The sequence below is a fragment of the Mustela putorius genome, unplaced genomic scaffold, assembly GCF_011764305.1.
Source record: "Mustela putorius furo isolate JIRA1106 unplaced genomic scaffold, ASM1176430v1.1 tig00003869_pilon_pilon_pilon, whole genome shotgun sequence".
Classification (NCBI taxonomy): Eukaryota; Metazoa; Chordata; class Mammalia; order Carnivora; family Mustelidae; genus Mustela; species Mustela putorius.
Genome location: NW_025422021.1, coordinates 15,966,128 through 15,986,132, shown reverse-complemented (window position 1 = coordinate 15,986,132; position 20,005 = coordinate 15,966,128). Strand labels below are relative to the sequence as shown.

Sequence of the window (20,005 nt, the reverse complement as noted above, 5' to 3'; positions counted from 1 at the left end):
AGCTTGGCCCTCTAGAGCAACACTGTTTGATTAAGATATAATACCAACTAAATATGTAGTCTTCAAATTTTCAGTAACCAAACAAAAAAGTAAGGAAAAACAGTTGAATTTAATTTTCATATTACATTTTATTTAAACCAACGTAGCTAAAATATTATTTCAACAACTAAGACTAACCAAATTTCAGGTTTCACATGTGGCTAGAGTCTCCCTCATTAGACAATACAGCTCTATAGGTAAAAGCTTCTTGGATTTATTTATTTATAATAAAATACTCCATTCAAATTTATTAATGATTAGAATTAGTTTTAGGCATATTTCACATATCTAACCTAGAAAATATGCTTCCCCTTTTTATCTTTAAGAGTCAGGCATACAGTTTTAAACTGCTTCTCTTATATATATCTATACAAGGAAAATTATAATTTATTAGTATTTTATATATGTGCATTTACAAATTACCAAAGCTCAGAGCAAAAGCAAATTTCTGATTCTTACCTGCATCAGCTACCATTTCTATACAATTGAGCCAAATCATTTAAACATGCTCACATTCAAATTTAAGCCTCCAAAATGGTGAAAAGCTTTTCCATTTACTGTTTGATATATAGTGCATTTTTAGCCCTCTCTCCTTCGAGTGTTGATAATATTCTCTATTTCTTCCAAAAACAGTTGAGAAAGAGTACTTGTTTTTCAACATTGTGTTCTTTTAAAAAGTGCTATTTAAGATTATTCTTCAGATTATTTCACCCCAGCCACAAAGATTTGATTTACTCTTATTAAAATTAATTGTATTTCCCACCTACTAGTATTTTATATGTGAACAAAGTGTGGAGAGTTATTTCTGCATTGTTTTCTGCAGAAATTTCTCTCAAATGAGGGTACAAAGAAATAAGAGGAAAATCTATGTAGAAATCTTCACATCAAGTTTTCCTAAGAACACCCCTCCTCCTTTTTAAAATAAGTCAGTTGATCTTTTGAGAAATAAATTTAATTGCTATTTTTACTTATTATGAAGTAGCTGACCTCTTTAGAAAAAGATATAATTTACAATGCCATGCTTATATTTACTTGTGTTTTAGTTTGGACCTTTGCACCTTACACATAATCACCATGACATTGCCTTTCGGAGAGAGCTATCTTGTGAAAAGCCATAAGAGACAGCTCAATGTATGTTTTATTTATCATATTAATGGTTAATGCCCTATGGTCTATGCTTAGGCAATTCTAAGTTATCTAATATTAAAGTCCCTACCCCTATCCCTGTTTTTGTTGATACCTATCCAAGGAAGAGTGTCCTGGAGCTTAACATGTGAGACAGAGCTTTGCTCAGAACAGGTGTTCAGAAGTGCCTATTAGCAAACTAGATAGAACAAGTAAGTGAGAATTGAGGGGACCTTGATCTTTCTTACCTCTGCCTCACTAGGCTTCTGATCATACTGTTGATTCTGTCCATGTCACCCAGTTTTTTTTCCCCTGTAATTATGATGTCTGTAGATCTGTGCCTGCCTTTCATAACATGACCCTCACTATACCATATGGTCCTCAGCCTATTCTGTGTACCAAACTGTTTATGCTATCAGTGACCTTGTTTTCATGTCATAACTGGTTTCTTTTTCTTTGCACTCTTGTTTATTTGGTTTGGCTTACAGGCTATAACTACTAATTTTGGTTGTTTTCCTGCTACTTTGCTGTCAAGTGATAAATGATCCTGATAATTATACAAAGTTTTCCCACCAAATGAAGTCAAAACCTTTTGTACGCACAAGACCATTTTCATAATGGATATAGTTATCTCTAAAAATGACCTTAAAAAGAGAAACCTGCTGAAGGACATGATTGACTCAGTCGATTAATCACCCAACTCTTGATTTCTGCTCATGAGACCATGAGATTAAGGCTTTGTGCTGGATGTGGAGCCTGCTTAAGATTCTCTCCCCTTCCCTTAACCCCTCCCTTTTGCCTCCCCCAAGAAAGGAAAGAGAGAGATGAGCATATTCAAGTAATAATATTCAAATGTCCTCTTTACCTATCTTTTAATAATGTTATACAAATAAATGTGACTGGTACCGTTTAAATGTTTCATTAATTTCTTCTAGGAAGAGTACATACAGATTGGTTTTATATAGGTATGTCCATTTGTTAATCCACAAATTATAAATGATAACAAAGAATTCTGTTAAATTGCTTACCTCAGCACAAGAACTGGATTCTCTACTAAAATTATTTCTAAGGAACATTTCCAAGCTACTATTAAAAAAATTTTTTTTAATGTGTTAAACTGACAAATGATGGCTTAGATTAGTGCATTAAATCCCCAATAGAAGTATATAAAAGTGGCAATATTTGTTGTAATAACTTATTTCTTATTAGATATTACTTTTAAAAAATATAACAATAAAAAGAACATACTAAAAACCTTTTTCACCAAATGTTATCATTGTATTATACAGTACATAAATAATCTACATAATAATCTACATAACCTAAACACCTTCTGTTTCACTAAATAATATGTTTCTCTGTCATGAATAATCTCACATGTGAAAGAAAACTTAGGAAATAATGCTGTTATAATGCAGAAATTATGTTAGTTAATGCAAAAATTTTCTCAGCACATTGATGTTTTGAATCAATTAGTGGCATTTTTATCCTTACATTTAAATAAAACATCTTTAGCATTAAAGGGAGACCTAAGTACTAATGCAGAAAGTTGACATATAAGAGCCTTCTTTAGTGGAAGCAGGGGCTAGTTTAATGCCCAAGAAATATTGTGCCTAGAACTTTTCCTTTGTATTAAAATAATACATCAAATATTTTAGTTTGATGACATGATAGAAATGTCCCCAGATCTTCATCTTAAGGCAGAAAGGCCACAACCTGGTTGTGAGTCTGCAAAGGAGTTTCTGGCTGTGATTTTAAGTACAAATGTCTATAGAGCTTTAACTTGGCGGTATTTTTATTGGGATTGTTATGGTTTTTGATTAGCGTTTTAATTACAAAGTTTCCTAAGTTTTGAGTGATCTGCTCTTAATCATGTTTTCCCCTTAAGCCCTATTAATTTTTTTATTCTTTTTTTTAAAATTTTTTATTTTTTATAAACATATATTTTTATCCCCAGGGGTACAGGTCTGTGAATCGCCAGGTTTACACACTTCACAGCACTCACCAAAGCACATACCCTCCCCAATGTCCATAATCCCACCCGCTTCTCCCAACCTCCCTCCCCCCAGCAACCCTCAGTTTGTTTTGTTAGCCCTATTATTTTTTGAGCTATGATTTTGTAGAGATGTTTTATTTCTTTTATGGAACACATCTATCGTGTTTTAGCACACATGCTGTGTCTGAATAAACTACATATCTAAGTATAACTAAATATCTAAGTTACTTAAACACCTAAATGTATTTTCCCAACTATAATGATATAACATATAACCAAAATACCTACTATAATAAATTATGCTAAACACCTAAATCTGTTTTATGAGAATATAACAATAATAGTAATATACCAGAATAAAATAATTTTATTCATCATATTACTCAAATGGCATTGTTGTTGTTTCTTTTAAATATTTATTTATTTGAGAGAGAGAGAATCCACAAGCAGACTTCCTGCTGAGTGCAGAGCTTGATATGGGGCTCTGCATAGGCTCCTTGAGATCATGACTTGGGCTGAAATCAAGAGCTGGGTGCTTAACCCACTAAGCCACTCAGGTGCCCAAAATGGTCATTTAAAAAAAAAAAATCTAAAATGCATACCTATTATTGAATTTTAACTTTTATGCTAAATGATTGGTTTAGTTTACCAGCTAGTATATTTACTTTTTACAACCTTCCTTAAACAGATACTATCATGCATTTTTTGGAAAGAATACTTACCTCATAGAAGAGAAGCTCCCCCAAAGAACTTCCCTTATGTTCTTTCATGTTATGGAAATAACTGTTTATTAGAAATTTTTAGCCTGACTCCAGAAACGTGTAAAACTTAAGTCAAACCATAACCATAAGACAAATGCTAGGTAATTTGAGTGTGCATTTCTCATTCGAAGAAGTCATTCCTACTTACTCTACATTCTTCGTCCAGTCTGGAGGGTTACTCAAGGTCATAAATACACAGTTGGTCAAAATAGTGCACATGATAAGCATGCTGAATAAAGTGGATCATAGTTAAGGAATAAATGCTAGTATATTATCAAGACCATTTACAAACAACCCAATACAAAAAAAAAAATTGTCAAAGTTACCTGTGAAATATGTCTTACTTGTTTTAAAACAATGGCAAAAGTAATAAGAAACTTCAAAGCCTGTCATACATCCTTGGTCTACTCTTTTTCATTTTACATGAAATGTAAAACTTCACAGAACTGAATTTAATGGAAAGAGATCTCTGTTTTAAGCAATGGGAATTTTGCATTCCAATCAGTTATATGAAATAGCACTGCAAGGAGAAATGACCATTCTTTAGTAAGTTCACAATATAAGGGTAAAATGAAAGTGTAAAAAGTATGTTATTATATCTGAAGTACAACTTCAGATATAATTTAAAATCACCACTGACTGATAAAACATTAATGAATGCAATATAAAAACCTGAGAAAGAATACCCCAGTATATTCAAGGATTACATTGAGAATTATACTGTAATCAGGTACTTTTAATAATCTTATTGTGATGTGACTCATTCTTTCAGTGTTTTTATTAAGAGTAAAGGAAGAGAGAATTTTTTTGCTGATAAGTTAATATTGTTTTCTAACTTTTTATTTTCACTTTAGACTGTGGGAGAACTTAATGGACCATCTAGATATCCTTCTGTATCTAGTCCACACCGTTCCTAAATAGATGAGTGCTGTTTTGAAAACTTCCTGAGAATTAGCTGTAATTAATTTCTATTAGGATCTCACTCAGACCTCACTCTAAGGAAGATTATGGTTATTTGGGGGGAGGGTAAATCTTTAATTTAAAAATATAAGTGCTTGCTAATAATCAAACCATAGAATGAAAAGAATTCAAATGAAAAAGTTTGGTCCTATTTTCCCTATCTCTAGGTTAACCAGTCTTTTGTCTCTCTTTTAGTAAGTTTTTTTTTAAAATAAGGCTATTTTTAATCTATCTGTATAAAATTCCCATTCTTGATTAAATACCTAAATGTGAGACAGGAAACCATTAAAACCTAGAGGAGAACACAGGCAGTAGTCTCCTTGACACCAGCCATAGCAACTTCTTACTAGATATGTCTTCTGAAGCAAGGGAAACAAAAGCAATAATAAACTATTGGGACTTCATCAAAATAAAAAACTTCTGCACAGCAAAGGAAATAGTCAACAAAACTAAAAGGCAGCCTACAGAATGGGAGATTATTCGCAAATGACATATCTGATAAAGAATTAGTATCTAAAATATATAAAGAACTTATAAAACTCAACACCCAAAAAGCAAATAATGTAATTAAAAATGGGCAGAAAATATGAATAGACTTTTTCCAAAGAAGACATACAGGCAGCCAACAGACACATGAAAAGATGTTTGGCATCACTCATCATCAAGGGAATACAAATCAAAACTATAATGAGATATCACCTCCCACCTGTCAGAATGGCTAAAATTAACAACACAGGAAACAACAGTTGTTGATGAGGATGTAGGAAAAGGGGACCCTCTTATACTCTTGATGAGAATGCAAACTGGTGCAGCCACTCTGGAAAATAGTATGGAGGTTCCTCAGAAAGTTACAAATAGAACTAACTACCCTATGACCCAGTAATTGCACTACTGGGTATTTACCCAAAGGATTAAAAAAAAAATACTGATTCAAAGGGGCACACACACCCTGATGTTTATAACAGCATTCTCAACAATAACCAAATTATGGAAAAAGCCTAAATGTCTATCAGCTGATGAGTGGATAAAGAAGATGTGGTATGTATACACACACACACACACAATGGAATATTAGCCATCAAAAAGAAAAAAATCTTGCCATTTGCAATGACGTGGATGGAACTAGAGTGTATTGTGTTAACCGAAATAAGTCAGTCAGAGAAAGGCAAATACCATATGATTCCACTCATATGTGGAACTTAAGAAACAAAAGAGATGAGCATAGGAGAGGGAGGGAAAAGAGGGAAAAAAACCATAAGAGACTCTTAACTATAGGATTGATGGAGGGGAGGTGTGTGGGGAATGGGCTAGATGGATGATGGGTTTTAAGGAGGGCGTTTGTGTTGAGCATTGGAGCTTCGTGTAAGTGATGAATCACTAAATTCCCCTGAAACCAGTATTACACTATATGTTAATTAACTAGAATTTAAATAAAAATTTGAAAAAGAAAAAAATGATAACATCTCACAAGAAACAAATGATGTTGGCAAGGATGTAGAGAAAGAGGAACGCTTTTATACTGTTGGTAGGAATGCAAACATACAGCTGCTCTGAAAGACAATATGGAGGATCCTCAAAAAGTTAAAAATAGAACTACCCTACAATCCAGCAATTGTACTACTAGGCACTTGTCCAAAGAATACAAAAATACTAATTCAAAGAGATGCATGCACCCCAGTGTTTATAACAGCATTATCTACAATAGTCAAATTATGGAAAAAGCCCAAATGTCCATCAACCGAGGAATGAATAAAGATGTGGTGTGTGTACACACACACACACACACACACACGCACGCACGCGAATATTACTCAGCCATAAAAAAGATTGAAATCTTGCTATTTGCAACGACATGGATGGAGCTAGAGGATATAATGCTAATTGAATCAAGTCAATCAGAGAAGAACAAATACCATATGATTTCACTCATATGTGGAATTTAAGAAACAAAACCAATGATCATAGGAGGAAAAAGAAGCAAACCAAGAAATAGACTCTTATCTACAGAGAACAAACTGATGGTTACCAGAGGGGAGGTGAGTGGGGAGTGGGTTAAATAGATGATGGGGATTAAGGAGTGCACTAGTGATGAGCACTGGGTATTGTATGGAAGAGTTGAATCACTAAATGGTACACTTGATACTAATATTACACTGTATGTTAAACTAACAGGAATTTAAATAAAAACTTTAAAAAAATAAAAAATGTCCATTCTTAAACACAGCCTCTGAATACCTTTCTCTTTTATCATTACCTATTGGAGAATTTGTTGAAATCCACACCTATTCTGTCCTTGTTTGATGGGTTTTGACTATCATTGTAAGTAGTCTTAAGTTCAGTGATTTTTAAATATATATTAGATATTTAGGCACATATATAGTTTAATAAATATTTAGTAAAGGAAGGATGGACAGATCCAGGTGCTGAAGATACAGAACCAATTAAGGCATAAAAGTAAGAATATTTGGTACTATGGATAATAATACTAACCACAATAGACTATGTTTCTTTAGCAATAATTATGTGTGGTCTGGAGGATAATAAAAGTGTGAAGTAGATTTGCTGCTTTTCCTTCTACACAGTATGTTTCATTTACACATTCACTAACATAGTTCATTTTTACTTCTAGGATCATAATAGTCATTCTATACTAATCTTTTAATAAGTGGCAGAAAAATTAGTGAGAACAGATTAAATAACAATGTCACAATTAATATTAAAGAAATTATATATAATATATAACACAATATATGTAAAATATAAATATAAAAATATGTATAAAAGAATGACATTTTCTATAAAATCAAGTACCAGCATTCAGTCACATGAAAAGGATATGAATGTACCAAAATCTTAATAGCAATTTTCCTAACAGGGTTTAGCGGAGTTAAAATATACAAGGCAGAGGTGGCACTGAATCGGAAAATTGCCTTCCCTTTATTCAATACTATAAAAGTCTGAAAAAGAAAATATGAAAAATAATTACTAGATTAGACATGTGGCTTACTTGAAGAGCTTAAGCAGATGAAGAACTTTTTACCTGATTTGTTTGTTCAATCTTGTTTGTTTAAACAAATTGGTTTATTGTAACTATAAACATGTTAGATGTTTCTTGCCTGACTTAACATAGTAAACATATGATTTACTATTACCTAATTTGTCTCTAGAGTTCCAAGTTTCTGATACAAACTGATGATCCTACACAAAATTTTTTTTTATCAAATTGTAACTTTACAGACTCCAATTTTATTTAAAGCTTACCATCTGTCTCCAGTTTTGGTGACTTTTTCAGATTATTCTGTACATATTGCTACAAAAATAATCTTTTTTATTTTAATTATTTCAAATCTTTGAACTCTAAAGTTTATGAATCCTCTCTATTTTCCCTATGGTAGTTGTCCTACTTTAAAATGTTCAAACAGACTGAATAACCTGGTTTTGCTGATTCTGTAGATCTGCTGGTAATACTAAGAAGGGAAAGCTGCATTGAGAATTAGCCTTCACATCATTTCAAAGGGCATTCTGTAGCTAAAATTCTATGACCTGAAACCTGTAACCATCAATTTAGCATTTAAGCCATGTTACTCAGTGATTCCCACCACATCTCTCCAGGATCAACTTTTAGTATTTCCCACTAAGCCGTCTCTGCTCCAACAAATTGACTGTCCACCTGTCAATTTAACTCACAACCTGTCAGCTTTGCCCTCTGATTCTGAAAATGTATCCTAAAATCCTAGAGGATGGAGGTACCTGAGAGGTCATCTAATATAAACTCCCCCCTTTTCAGGTCCATAACAGGCCTGACAATGAGGTCCTACCAACTATTTAATCAAAGTTCTTAGTCCTCTCTCTATATTTGATTCTCTTGAGGTGATTTTAAATTTGCCAATATTTGGGTCCCATACAAAACCAATTGAGTCAATTTCTGGAGGATGGGCATAGACATGGGTATTATTTTTAAAATTTCCTCTGGTAATTTTCCAAACCTGCAGCCAGGTTTGGAAAGACCTACTTTCAAAAATGTCCTCAGTTATCAAAATCACCTCCTCTATCATGTCTTTCCAGATAAATCACTGCCTTCTGATCACTTCTAATTGTTTCCCTTTATCAGTAAGTCTTAGTATATAAATTTGCACATGTTGGCATGTTGCTTTTAATTACAGTCAAGTAGCAATTTACATGTAGGGTTCATTCCACTGAGGACTAGGTTAGAAGTTGTTAGAACCTATTGAGCATAAAAGCCTTAATCTACTTTTTCTCCATTTTTTCCCCACAGTACTTAATAGTGTGGTTTGTAAATAAACACTTGTTTTAATTAAGTGCAGGCTTACCTTTAAGATGCCATTTACCTTTAAGACATCAGTACATCCATTTGCTTAATAATATGTTTTTACTCTTAAACTAAGGTTTGTATCCCATACAATCATGTTCACTGACAACATGGCAGTGTTTGAATAGGTAGACAGAAATACTTATATTTTGAGCATAAAGGACAGAGAAAATTTCTTCATACATTACCCTTTTGTATTCAAGACCATGGAGCCAAACATGAGCCAAACATTACCTAACCAATCGTTTTCCATGAATAGCAATCTATAAATTTGAAAAATTCTATGAGGAGGGCAAGTAAACTTTTTTTACTAGCATTGAGATCACCCATAAGGGATTTTGGATATTGGGAATACTGCCCTCAAAGCACAAATGCATTAAAGGACTTTCTTGAATTCACAGGATTAGATCATTTAATATTACAAACAATCTAGATACATTTAGGCATTCAATGATGTAAACTTCACAATAATTAAAAGTGCATTTACTCATTCTTTTGTGAGGCAGTTTCCCTGAAAAAGCAGTTACCACTTGTAACGTTAGGAGAGGAATTTATTTTGAAAAATCTCCAAAAACAGAGTGACAGGAGTGAAATGTCCCTTTAAACACGAAATCCTCTGCTCTCCCGAAAGATTAGCCTTAGCCTTCATGGAACTAATGGGATTAAAAATGACATGTCAAGGGCATCTTCATTGAATTTGCAGGTTCTGGAACAGAGCAGGCCTTAAGAACACAATTTAAAGTTTATTTTGAACACCACCTAACACAAAACCTTGAGTTCTGAGAAATGAGGAATAAAATACTAATATCCTGTATAGTGAAATAATTACAAGGAAGACACTTGAAATTTGGGACTCTGAGGTTATTGAGAGATGTGCATAAACTGAAAATTACTGGAGAGAGTGACAGATAATTGGAGGAGGGATAAATAGTGTCAAGTCCAAAATCTGGTCCTCAAGTGATGATAAATAATGATGCGACTTGAAAAAATTATTACATATTAGTACTAAGGTGATGAATGTTATAGTGTCAGTATGACAGACTAGTTGCTGTTCACTCTGGAATGCTGCTTGCTTTTTCCCAGATGAATATACATCTGACAGATTCACTAAAATGTTTACTACTTGAGGCAAGAGTAAGCTTTATATCTCTGAATAGGACATTATGAAATAGAGAGTTCAAAAAAGCATACAACCAATTTTTTAATGTTTTCTTTCATTTTATTAAAAAATGCCATATATAGTTTTGCTTAGTGCTTAAGAGTTCTGACTGCCTGGCTTCAATCCCTGAATTCACCACTTATGGAGTGTGACTTGGGCAAGTTACTTAACCACTCTGGGCTTGACCTCCCGTGTGTAAAATGAGGCTAATATAGTACTGCTTGACTGGTTCTTGGAATATTAAATGAACTATGACACTTAACGTGATGAAACAATGCCCAACAAAGTAGGAGCACAACAAACGTTAGCTTCTTATGATTATCAGCGTCACTATTCTTCAGTTGTTACCTGGTCAATTTAAACACCATTGAAATGCATTGTGAGGTGGCTCATCTGATTATCTGATTAAATTAGGTATGTAAAATATATCATAATTAATGGCAGCAAATTGTTATATAATGCTTTACAGTTTTGAAGTGCCTTTTACCTGCGTTATTCAAATAATTAACACAAACTTCATACCATGTTTTTAATTCCAGAACTTCTCCGTTAGCTTCTTACGTTAGCTCCTTCAATCCGAACAATCACAAACTACCTTTTTCTTCAATAGTACCTCAGTCTTCATTTTTGTAGATTCTTCATAAAGAAAGGCAGTGCGCCAACAGTAAAAAGTGAATAGTCTAGATGTCTCACAAGATGGACCATGGCCACTAGGAATAAATCAAGGTCCAAGTCTGGTTCTCAGACAGGAAGGCCATAAAAACTGACTTCGTTAACATACACAGAACAATTCTGTTTCTTAGCAGCGGACTCACAGTAACCAAGCCTGAAAGCCTCACATACAAAATCAGAATGCCAATCTATTTATTTACAATGAGATGTATTACTGTCACGTGGACTGAAATAATTGCAGTGTCATAACCAGCATTTTCTTTCCTTTCAAGCAGATCTGTGGGAAGACAAACTATAATAAAAAGGTTCTCTGCAGAGGGTGGAGTCCAAATAAGCCGACTTAATCAAATGCTGCACAATGTTTAATGACACCTCTGTTAGGTAGCCCGGTATAGCTCGTCTACAATGAAATAGCCTTGATTTGGGGAGGAAAATGCTTTCAGGGCTACTCTAAAGACCTGTTTCCTTTGGAAAATGCCAGTGTTTGTCTCTGTTATTCTCCCCACCCCTTAATCTTACCAATTTCCTTTCCTAAGGATACTTCCTTTCTTTTAGTAGCTAATACTTCTCCCATCCAAGTACTAACCAGGCCCGACCCTGCTTAGCTTCCGAGATCAGACGAGATTGGGCGCGTTCAGGGTGGTATGGCCGTCCGTAGACTAATACTTCTAAGAATGTCAGAGTGAGCATACCCCTGTCTCTTAAAGACATCTTTGCAAATATTTACTTTGAATCAGTAATTTTAAGGAGAATTTTATTCTAGTTTCTGGGGGGGAGGTCTCACTGTCATCATCATGTATAACAGTAACTGTAACTAAATTTCAAATTTTTTTTTCCTTATCACTTCTATAGTAGAGTACTGGAACAAATGACTTTCAAAAATGTGTGAATCAGTATTAAATGCCACTTTCATGATACTAGTTTCAAAGGAAAAAGAAAGGGCCTGTTTAACTATTTAAATTGATTTTATGACTTTTAGAAAGCATTTTAGAGCTTGCTCCTCCAAGTGTGGCCCGTGTATTATAGCAGAAGGAGTCTCACTCAAGGACTTGTTAGAGATGCAGGATCTCTGGCCCCACAGACCTCTGGAATCTGAATCTGTATCTTAACAAGATCCTTAGATGATGTGTATACACATGTGAGTTTGAGAAGCCCTCCTTGAGGGCTAGTTCCACCTTTGGATGGTTAACTGTCAGGTTCTTTACCCATCACTGGTCTTATAAGGTTAAATCACATACTGCTTAGAGAATGCAATTTCCTTAGCTATTCTTTCTAAAAGGACTGGCTCTGATTAATGAAGGCATTCAGTAACTTCTTTAAACTGCGAACCATCAATTCATGGTGATATTTATTTATCTCTAGTTTCTATATAGACCTGTTTTTATGCTTATGAATGTGAAATATAAATTGTGTGTTATAAAATGCCAAAATACCCAATTAGATGATGCAGTATCTATCATCCATTAAGAAAAAAATATTTGCTATAAAACTCTGCACAGCTGGTTTAACTTCAAAAACTAGTTAATTCTGACAGAATTATATTATTATTATAGCATTAGGAAGGCATAGTCATGACTTGATTCAAATCATATGTAGATAGAGAAAACTTGAGGGGTTTTTGTGTTTTGTTCTTGACATTTTTTTTGCTGAGTGATGTTTTAACAATAAGTAGGTGTGACTGTGCTTGTCAATGTATTATCTTCTTACAGGAGGATGCTAAGTAAGATTATTACCCTCTAGAATACAAATCTCTTGTGAGCAAACTTCAAGACAATTAAGAACTAAAAAATAAGAAGTACATATGCCCATAACTCTTCTTTTACATGGCTCTTCTGTTGTCTACCATGTGCTGACATATGTCAGTGATAACAGATATTTTGCTTTGTAAGTGTCAATTTTAATTTTGACTATTTCAGTTACTGTGAAATTATAGAAAGTATTCGTTTATCTATCATAGCTCTTCACTGTAGCCAAATCTTGACTTTGGCTACTGTGCTTAAAAGTAAGTGGAAATAAAAAGTACAAAGTCTTTAACAGTAGAAAACGTACGATGCAATATGTATATGAGCCAGAGAAAAGTATATTAACATTAGTGTTTAATTAAAGACTTAAATTTGGAAATATAACTTAACTTTTGAAAGTATAAAATCAACACTCACTTTCTTATTGATATAGTACGGGTCCAGGTCCTCCAAGGGCTCTGACACCATCTCTGGAGGAATGTCTCCGTAAATAAATGGAAGGTTCTTCCCAGCTTCCAAGTCACTATTTGGCTTTGGTTTGTTCTCATCATCATTGTCTTGTTCTCTCTTGGGCTTTTTGGTTTTCTCTTCTGCAGCACGTTTTTCAATAGCAGCAAGAGATTCTCTAGTAAAAAGGCGGAAGCTTTCAGGCCCCGGGGGTACCAGCAGTGCCTGTGCCATCTTTTCATCCTGCACATTTAATTACGTTTAGCTTCTTGCATAAGAATTGCCTACCAAGGAAAAAAAATGCACGAGAGATAGGAAAGCAAGTGAGTGAGAGGGAGTAAGAAAATCAGCCAAGATGACATTTAATGTTTCTTCTAGTAAATTCTTTGGTAGTATATTAATAAATGAATATTTATTTTTGGTGGGAAAAAAACTTCTCTTCTTTAATGCATAGACTTCTTTTCTTTCTCAGTGCTTAGTATAAACATGTTACAATGTTCCTTTGGGGATTCTTCTGGTGACTTTTTAAAAGTATAAACATCTTAGTGCTGCACAACAACTTTTAACCTGGAAGCATCATTATCCAGTCTAATGTTCAATAAACTAGTTTTATAAGTCTATCAAAGTCTGGTCTGAGACCTTTGAACCAAAACATATTATAGTATACTTTGGTAAAAAGAGTAATGTCAGTAATGCTTATCAGTGAAATTACTTAAGGACCCATCATTCCCCACCCCCACTCCTTTTATCACATCTTACTAGCTCTCCAAATAAAGAAATACACTGGTATATGCCTGACTCCTAAAATCTCAGAATAAGAAAAGAAGTTTTGCCTAATCCAACCGCTGTTCTGGTTGTCACCATCATCATCACTGACCACTGGTTATCCAAACAAAGCCTGACCGTCAGCAGCGACGGAAAAGTTAAAACTATTTTCTTTTCTTTCTTCTTCTTCTTTTTTTCAAAGATTTTATTTATTTGAAAGAGAGAGAGAGAGAAAGCATGAACAAGAGGAAGGAGCAAAGGGAGAGGGAGAAGGAGACTCCCTGCTGAGTAGAGAGCCTGACATGAGGCTCCATCCCAGGACCCTGAGATGATGACCTGAGCCAAAGACAGATGCTTAGCTGACTGAGCCACCCAAGTACCCCCAAAATGATTTCCTTTCAGCTTCTCACCTTGGATCCTTCTGAAGCATCTTCTGAGGCAATGCAGAATGTATTTCCTTTTCCAGTCTGCTGTTACTCAACTACTCCAAGACACTTTTCATATTCTTTTTGAATCTTCCATTTGGTGTAGTGGTTGGAAGCATGGACTATGGAGCTAGACTGCCTCCGTTCTTAACCCTGGCTCTGTCATTGATGAGCTGTATGACTTTGCAGAATGTAACCCCTCAGTGCTTCAGTCTCCATTTATAAAATGGGGATGCTATGAGAACTGACCTCCCAGGTTATCATAAGGAATAAATGAATTAATTTACATTAAGTGTCTAGAATAGTTTTGGGATTAGTAAGCACTGTGTTGGTGTCATCTATCATAATCTAATTATATTTTGTTCCTTCAGCTATTTCCTCTGTTGTGATTTCAGGCATTCTCACAATTCAAGCCACTCTCCTTTTTAAGTAAGGCCCTTATTTGGTGGAACCACAGCTGACCAATGAGCTCCTGGAGTGGGCTAGGAAGTACAGAGTACAGGGTCATATTCACCCATGCCAAGCAACTGTCTGGGATTAGAAAGGAAAGAAGGCTGACACCTGCTTAATTCTCCAAGAAAGGAAAAAAAAAAAAATCTGCTAGAAATGTGACAGAACTGTCAAAAATGCCAGAAATCCAAGCTGGATTATTGTATTTTTCTTGTATTTGGAAATCTAAGTTAACAGTTATTTTATTTTGCATTGTGCCAAAAATCACATTTAAAAAATTAAGATAGGAAAAAGAAACAGTAACAACAAAATACAGTTAGTACATCAATCCCTTATAGAACAGTCTACAACCATGACATCAGGGTAATCATCAAAGTCATCTGTGACATTTTCCCTATCCCAACCACCCACCTCATCTCTGCTCCCACACTTATTCTGGTCTCCATAGTAGTTTATCCCTAAATGGCCTTTTAATCTTAGCTGTTTATTTCATGGATATACTAAGCTTACAAAGAATGAGGAACTCTAGATCTTACAGCAATGTAAGAAAAATGATATAGACTAAAAGTGATTATAGATTATTATGTAAGTTTTTTGAGTTTATATCTGAATTACTAGTTGCCTGGTCTATTCCAATGACTAAAGTATTTTTAATAGTTGTGTCTTTTCATTGAATTAGTATTTATAATATGACATTGCTGTTAGTATATTGCTGAAAGTATATTCCAAGTAAGTTATAAATATCCAAGTATATTCCAAGTAAGTTATAAAATATCAGCTGTCAAAAAGCCATGTCATTTTTGCCACTAGCTCTGAAAATGAACTTCTGATTTATGGTGGGATGGGGCTGTTTTGTTTTGTTTTGTACCCTATCAAATGAATTTAGAAGGCACAAAATAAATTAGTTCATTTTATATTAAAATAGAAAAAGTATTCTCAAACCTTCTAATTCAGCTATTTAATTTGTACCTTCCAAATTCATGGTAGATGGCACAAACTAGAATTAAAATTTTTAGCCATTTTATGTCCATTTTGATGTTCACATAACCCAGCACTAGGCTGTATGGGATCATCGCATTTATACTTTTGAATGTGGAAGGAGTTTGCACATTAACTGCAAGCCTTAAATACCCAGAAATGTGTAATCCACCTATTTCTCATCACCTTTCATCAACTGAATGGATTTGGGTCTTACCAAGTGCTAAATGAAAATGAAATCTCAGGAAACAAACTGAGGGTTGCTGGATTGGAGGGGAGTGGAAGGGATATGGTGGCTGGGTGATGGACATTAGGGAGGGTATGTGCTATGGTGAGAAAAAAATGCAACAGCATGACAAAGCTATCTTAAGACATTTCTATGAAACATGGTTGCTTTCTTATGGGAGGGAAAAAAAGGTTACTTTTGTATTTGAGCATTTAGTTAAACTAATTTTTGTTTCTTTATTAACAATGGAATGAAAAACGTGTAGCAATCAGAATTTGAGTTCTGGGTTCATATTGAGCCTGTAACTAACAGTTTGCTTATGACATTTAACTTCCCTCAACCTCAGTGTTATAGAAATACCTTACCTATATGTGGCAACACTTTGCCGTAAAGAAATAACCAATCATACTCATTTAACTGGATTTTCCTAATTCCTAACTTTTAAAATGAAATTAGGTTAAAAATATCTAATGAGATATTTTAATAATCTGTATAGATTACTTTGATTTCTTTGAGATGACATGGAGCAAGTTATCAAAAAATTGTAAAAACATATTTAAACAGAAATAATTTTTTACCTTCCTATTCACTTATCAAGGATTAGAACAAAGAATTTGAGTCTTAGTCAAAAAGAGGTAAAGAAGTCTCTTTGAAACTGCCACACTATTGTCTCTAAATCCTGAGAAGGTAGGCCAGTTCCAGACTCTTGGCTTTTCCTTTAAGGTGAACTAAGGTTTGCCCAATATTTGGATAGGTTGAGATATTAAAAATCACAGTGAGGGGAGCTTCTCATGGCTTCTTCTGCAGCTTTGCTTTTTAGAAACATCTCATAGTTCCATGGCAGTTCTATTTTAATTTTTTCCCTTTTCCTCTTATTCTTTGCAAGCCCATTATATAGACCTCTTACATAATTTTATATTCCTATTAGAGCAGACTTTTAAAAAATTAATTCCTACTGATGCCTTGGTGTGAGATATATATTATTAATGAATATATATGCATTATAATTTATTAAAATACATCAAATTGAATATGCCAGATTTTCTCCAGAACTCTCCTTACAAGGACAAAAAAGATAAAAAAAGACTAAGGAGGTGATCTCTTTGATTAAAAACCAAAGTGTGTCAGTGAATGTGGATGACTAAAGGAAATGCATCCCTCTCTTAATCAACAAGAATACTAGAGTTCAAAAAATCCTATTATAGGATGGACCATAGAATTTTAGACCTGGAAGGATAAAGATCATTTATTTGAGCAATATTTATTGAGGAACTACTGTGTATCAATACTATGTTCGGATTAACACCCATGGTCCCTGCTTTTAAGGAGCTGACAGTCCAGGGTGAGAGATGTGGACACAAATAATTATAATACAATTATATACTGCTGGTTATTGTCTGAGTTCCATAAATGGGAGCAAGGTAAGGACAGGAAGGGTAAATTCAGGGTATTTCCCTGAGGAAATTTTATTAGACTGGTTGGGATTTGACCAACTAATGTGGCAGTAGTGGTTCGGACAAGGTTGGGACAAAGACATATCAGTAGAAACATGTTAGACTAGGAGACAGTATATGCATGGGAAAAAGCAGGGAGGGCCTGGGAAGAACTAAGAAGTTCATAATGGAACCTGGCAATTTACAGACCTGTACCCCTAGGGATAATAATACATTATATATTAATTTTAAAAAATTTTTAAAAAAAGAAGTTCATTATGGGTAGAGACCAACCTGCTCAAAAGGGATTGGTAAGAGCAAGGACTGAAATACTGGCAGGATATAATCACCAAAGGTCTCATAGAGCACACTTCATAAGCCATGGATAGGAGTGATGGAATTAACTTGAAGAGTAGAAGAAACAGTGGCAGTAATGAAGGGTAAACAGGTGGGCTGATCCGAGAGGATGGTTTTCAAACATTTTGGTTTCAGGACCCTTTTATACTCTTAAAATTACAATGTCAAAGAGCTTTTATTTATAGGCAACTTATCTATTCATATTTACCATATTAAAAATTAGGAGATTTTATAACTTTTATTAATGTAATAATAAGCCCTTGTATGTCTACATATAAAATGGATTTTTAATAAAAATAACTATATTATCACAAATTTTAAAAAATGGTGTGAGAAGAAGGAATTTATTTTAGATTTGGGCAAATCTCTTTACTGTCTGGCATAATGGAATACAGCCAGAGTCTCTTATCGGGTTCCAAGTTCAATCTGTTGAGATACGTTGTTTTGATTGAAGTACATGAAGAAAATCCTCCTAAAATATATATGTAACTGAAAAAGGAAGGAGTATTTTACTTGTCTTTTCAGGCACTTGTGAATATTCTTTGATACACACCAAAGCTCTACAAATGGTAATTTTTGTATTAGTTTCAGTATGGAATCTGTATCAGGAACTTGTACTGATTTTGCCTCTTGGATGGATTTTGTGCCTTTGTGCATGGATCATTTGGAAACTATTGGCACAGTATTTTGCAGATTTCCCCAACTTTGACAAATTTCATTAACATTCAAAGATCACATTTGTTAATATCACCATTGATCTCATGAGAACAGTCATAATATATTGGGAGGCTGTCTAGTTCCCAGCGGCAGGTAGAAGTTTTCCAAAATTCCAATTTCCACTTGAAAGCTCCAATTTTAACATTGATAACAAATGCTGTCATTTGCTTTTCCTGAAGTTAAAGGCTTTTCCATAGTTTGTCAGTTCTTCTTTCAAGTGAAAATGGAGTTCCATGAACAAAAGAAAAAGTGGCTTTTTCACCTCCTGACGCACACAATCACACAGGTGCTTTTCCTTGAGACAGCCATGGTACTGTAGTGCACAGCAGAAATGCTTCATGTATTTTTCCAGTTTCATCATACAGAACATTAAAAACATGTTCCTTAGGTCAAGATTTAATATAATGAATACTATTTACTGCTTCATCAAAGATATTCTTATGTGAACTGGCACTTTTTTCTTACTGAAAGTGTGTGGTGGTGAAGAAAACAAGGATTCATCCTACAGAGTGATGCCACTCCCTTGCTTCCTACTAAGGCATGAACTGTTTCACTCCATGACTTTTGTGCCATCAGTGAGAAAGGCAAAGGTCTTCTTAGCATTAGTATTAGGAAAATAGTTTTGACCTTACTGTCCCCCTGAAAGGGACTTAGGAACCCCCAGTTGTCCACAAACCACCCTTTGAGAACTTCCCTAGAAGGAAACAGATGGACAACAGGAGTCTAAAGGAGAGGGCAAGGAAATGTGACTGTAGCTGTACTATTTAAGGGCCGAGACCTGGCAATCAGAACTGTATTCAAGCCCTGGCTCTGCTACTCTCTAGCAGAGTGACCTTGAGAAGGTTGTTTTTTTTTTTTTTTTAAATCCTTCATAATCTTCAGTTTCTCTGTCTGCATAATAAGAACAATGATAGCAATGATAGCACATACTTCATAGAGTTAATGTGACATTAAATGAGAAAACCCTCTTGGAAGGTGAGCACAGTGCCTGGAAGAGAGTAGGCCATCAATAAATTAGAAAACAAACCATAGCGAAGGACTGTATTCAGTGCAAAATTAGAAAATCAACGAGATTTTATGATGTTTTGATATGTGGCTTGATGAAGACATATGAGGTCAAGCTCAATCCCAGAATGGTTTAAGCCACAAGTTGTTATTAACCCAACAGAGAAGTAGAGAGGGTTGTAGGGCATGATAATAAATTCTGTTTGGAATTCATTTAGTTTGAGATATCTGTGAGACAGCTGGGTATGTAATTAAAATATGGGTCTGAGAATCGGAAAGCTGTCTGGGCTGGGAAAATGTTGATTAAAGAGTCACTGGTTGAAACTGAAAATAAGAATATGCACAACACTGTCTAGGAAAAGACTGGAAAGATGAAAAGGCAGGACTCTTGTGACTATCAGTTTTTAAGGAGAGGAAA

The 20,005-nt window shown here is 34.4% G+C and overlaps 1 protein-coding gene across 4 annotated transcripts in view; it reads right to left on the bottom strand.

The window, feature by feature from the left end:
• Positions 1 to 20,005, bottom strand: part of SCN3A (sodium voltage-gated channel alpha subunit 3) — a 108,633-nt gene that overhangs the window by 65,956 nt on the left and 22,672 nt on the right. For all 4 annotated transcript variants that reach the window (XM_004743978.3, XM_004743977.3, XM_004743979.3 and 1 more), the window contains exons 3-5: positions 13,202 to 13,515; positions 7,720 to 7,838; positions 4,070 to 4,159 (exon numbers count right to left, since the gene is read on the bottom strand). In XM_004743978.3, coding sequence (XP_004744035.1) covers positions 4,070 to 4,159; positions 7,720 to 7,838; positions 13,202 to 13,465 — 473 coding nt within the window. In that variant the 5' untranslated portion in view covers positions 13,466 to 13,515. The remainder of the gene's footprint in view (positions 1 to 4,069; positions 4,160 to 7,719; positions 7,839 to 13,201; positions 13,516 to 20,005) is intronic.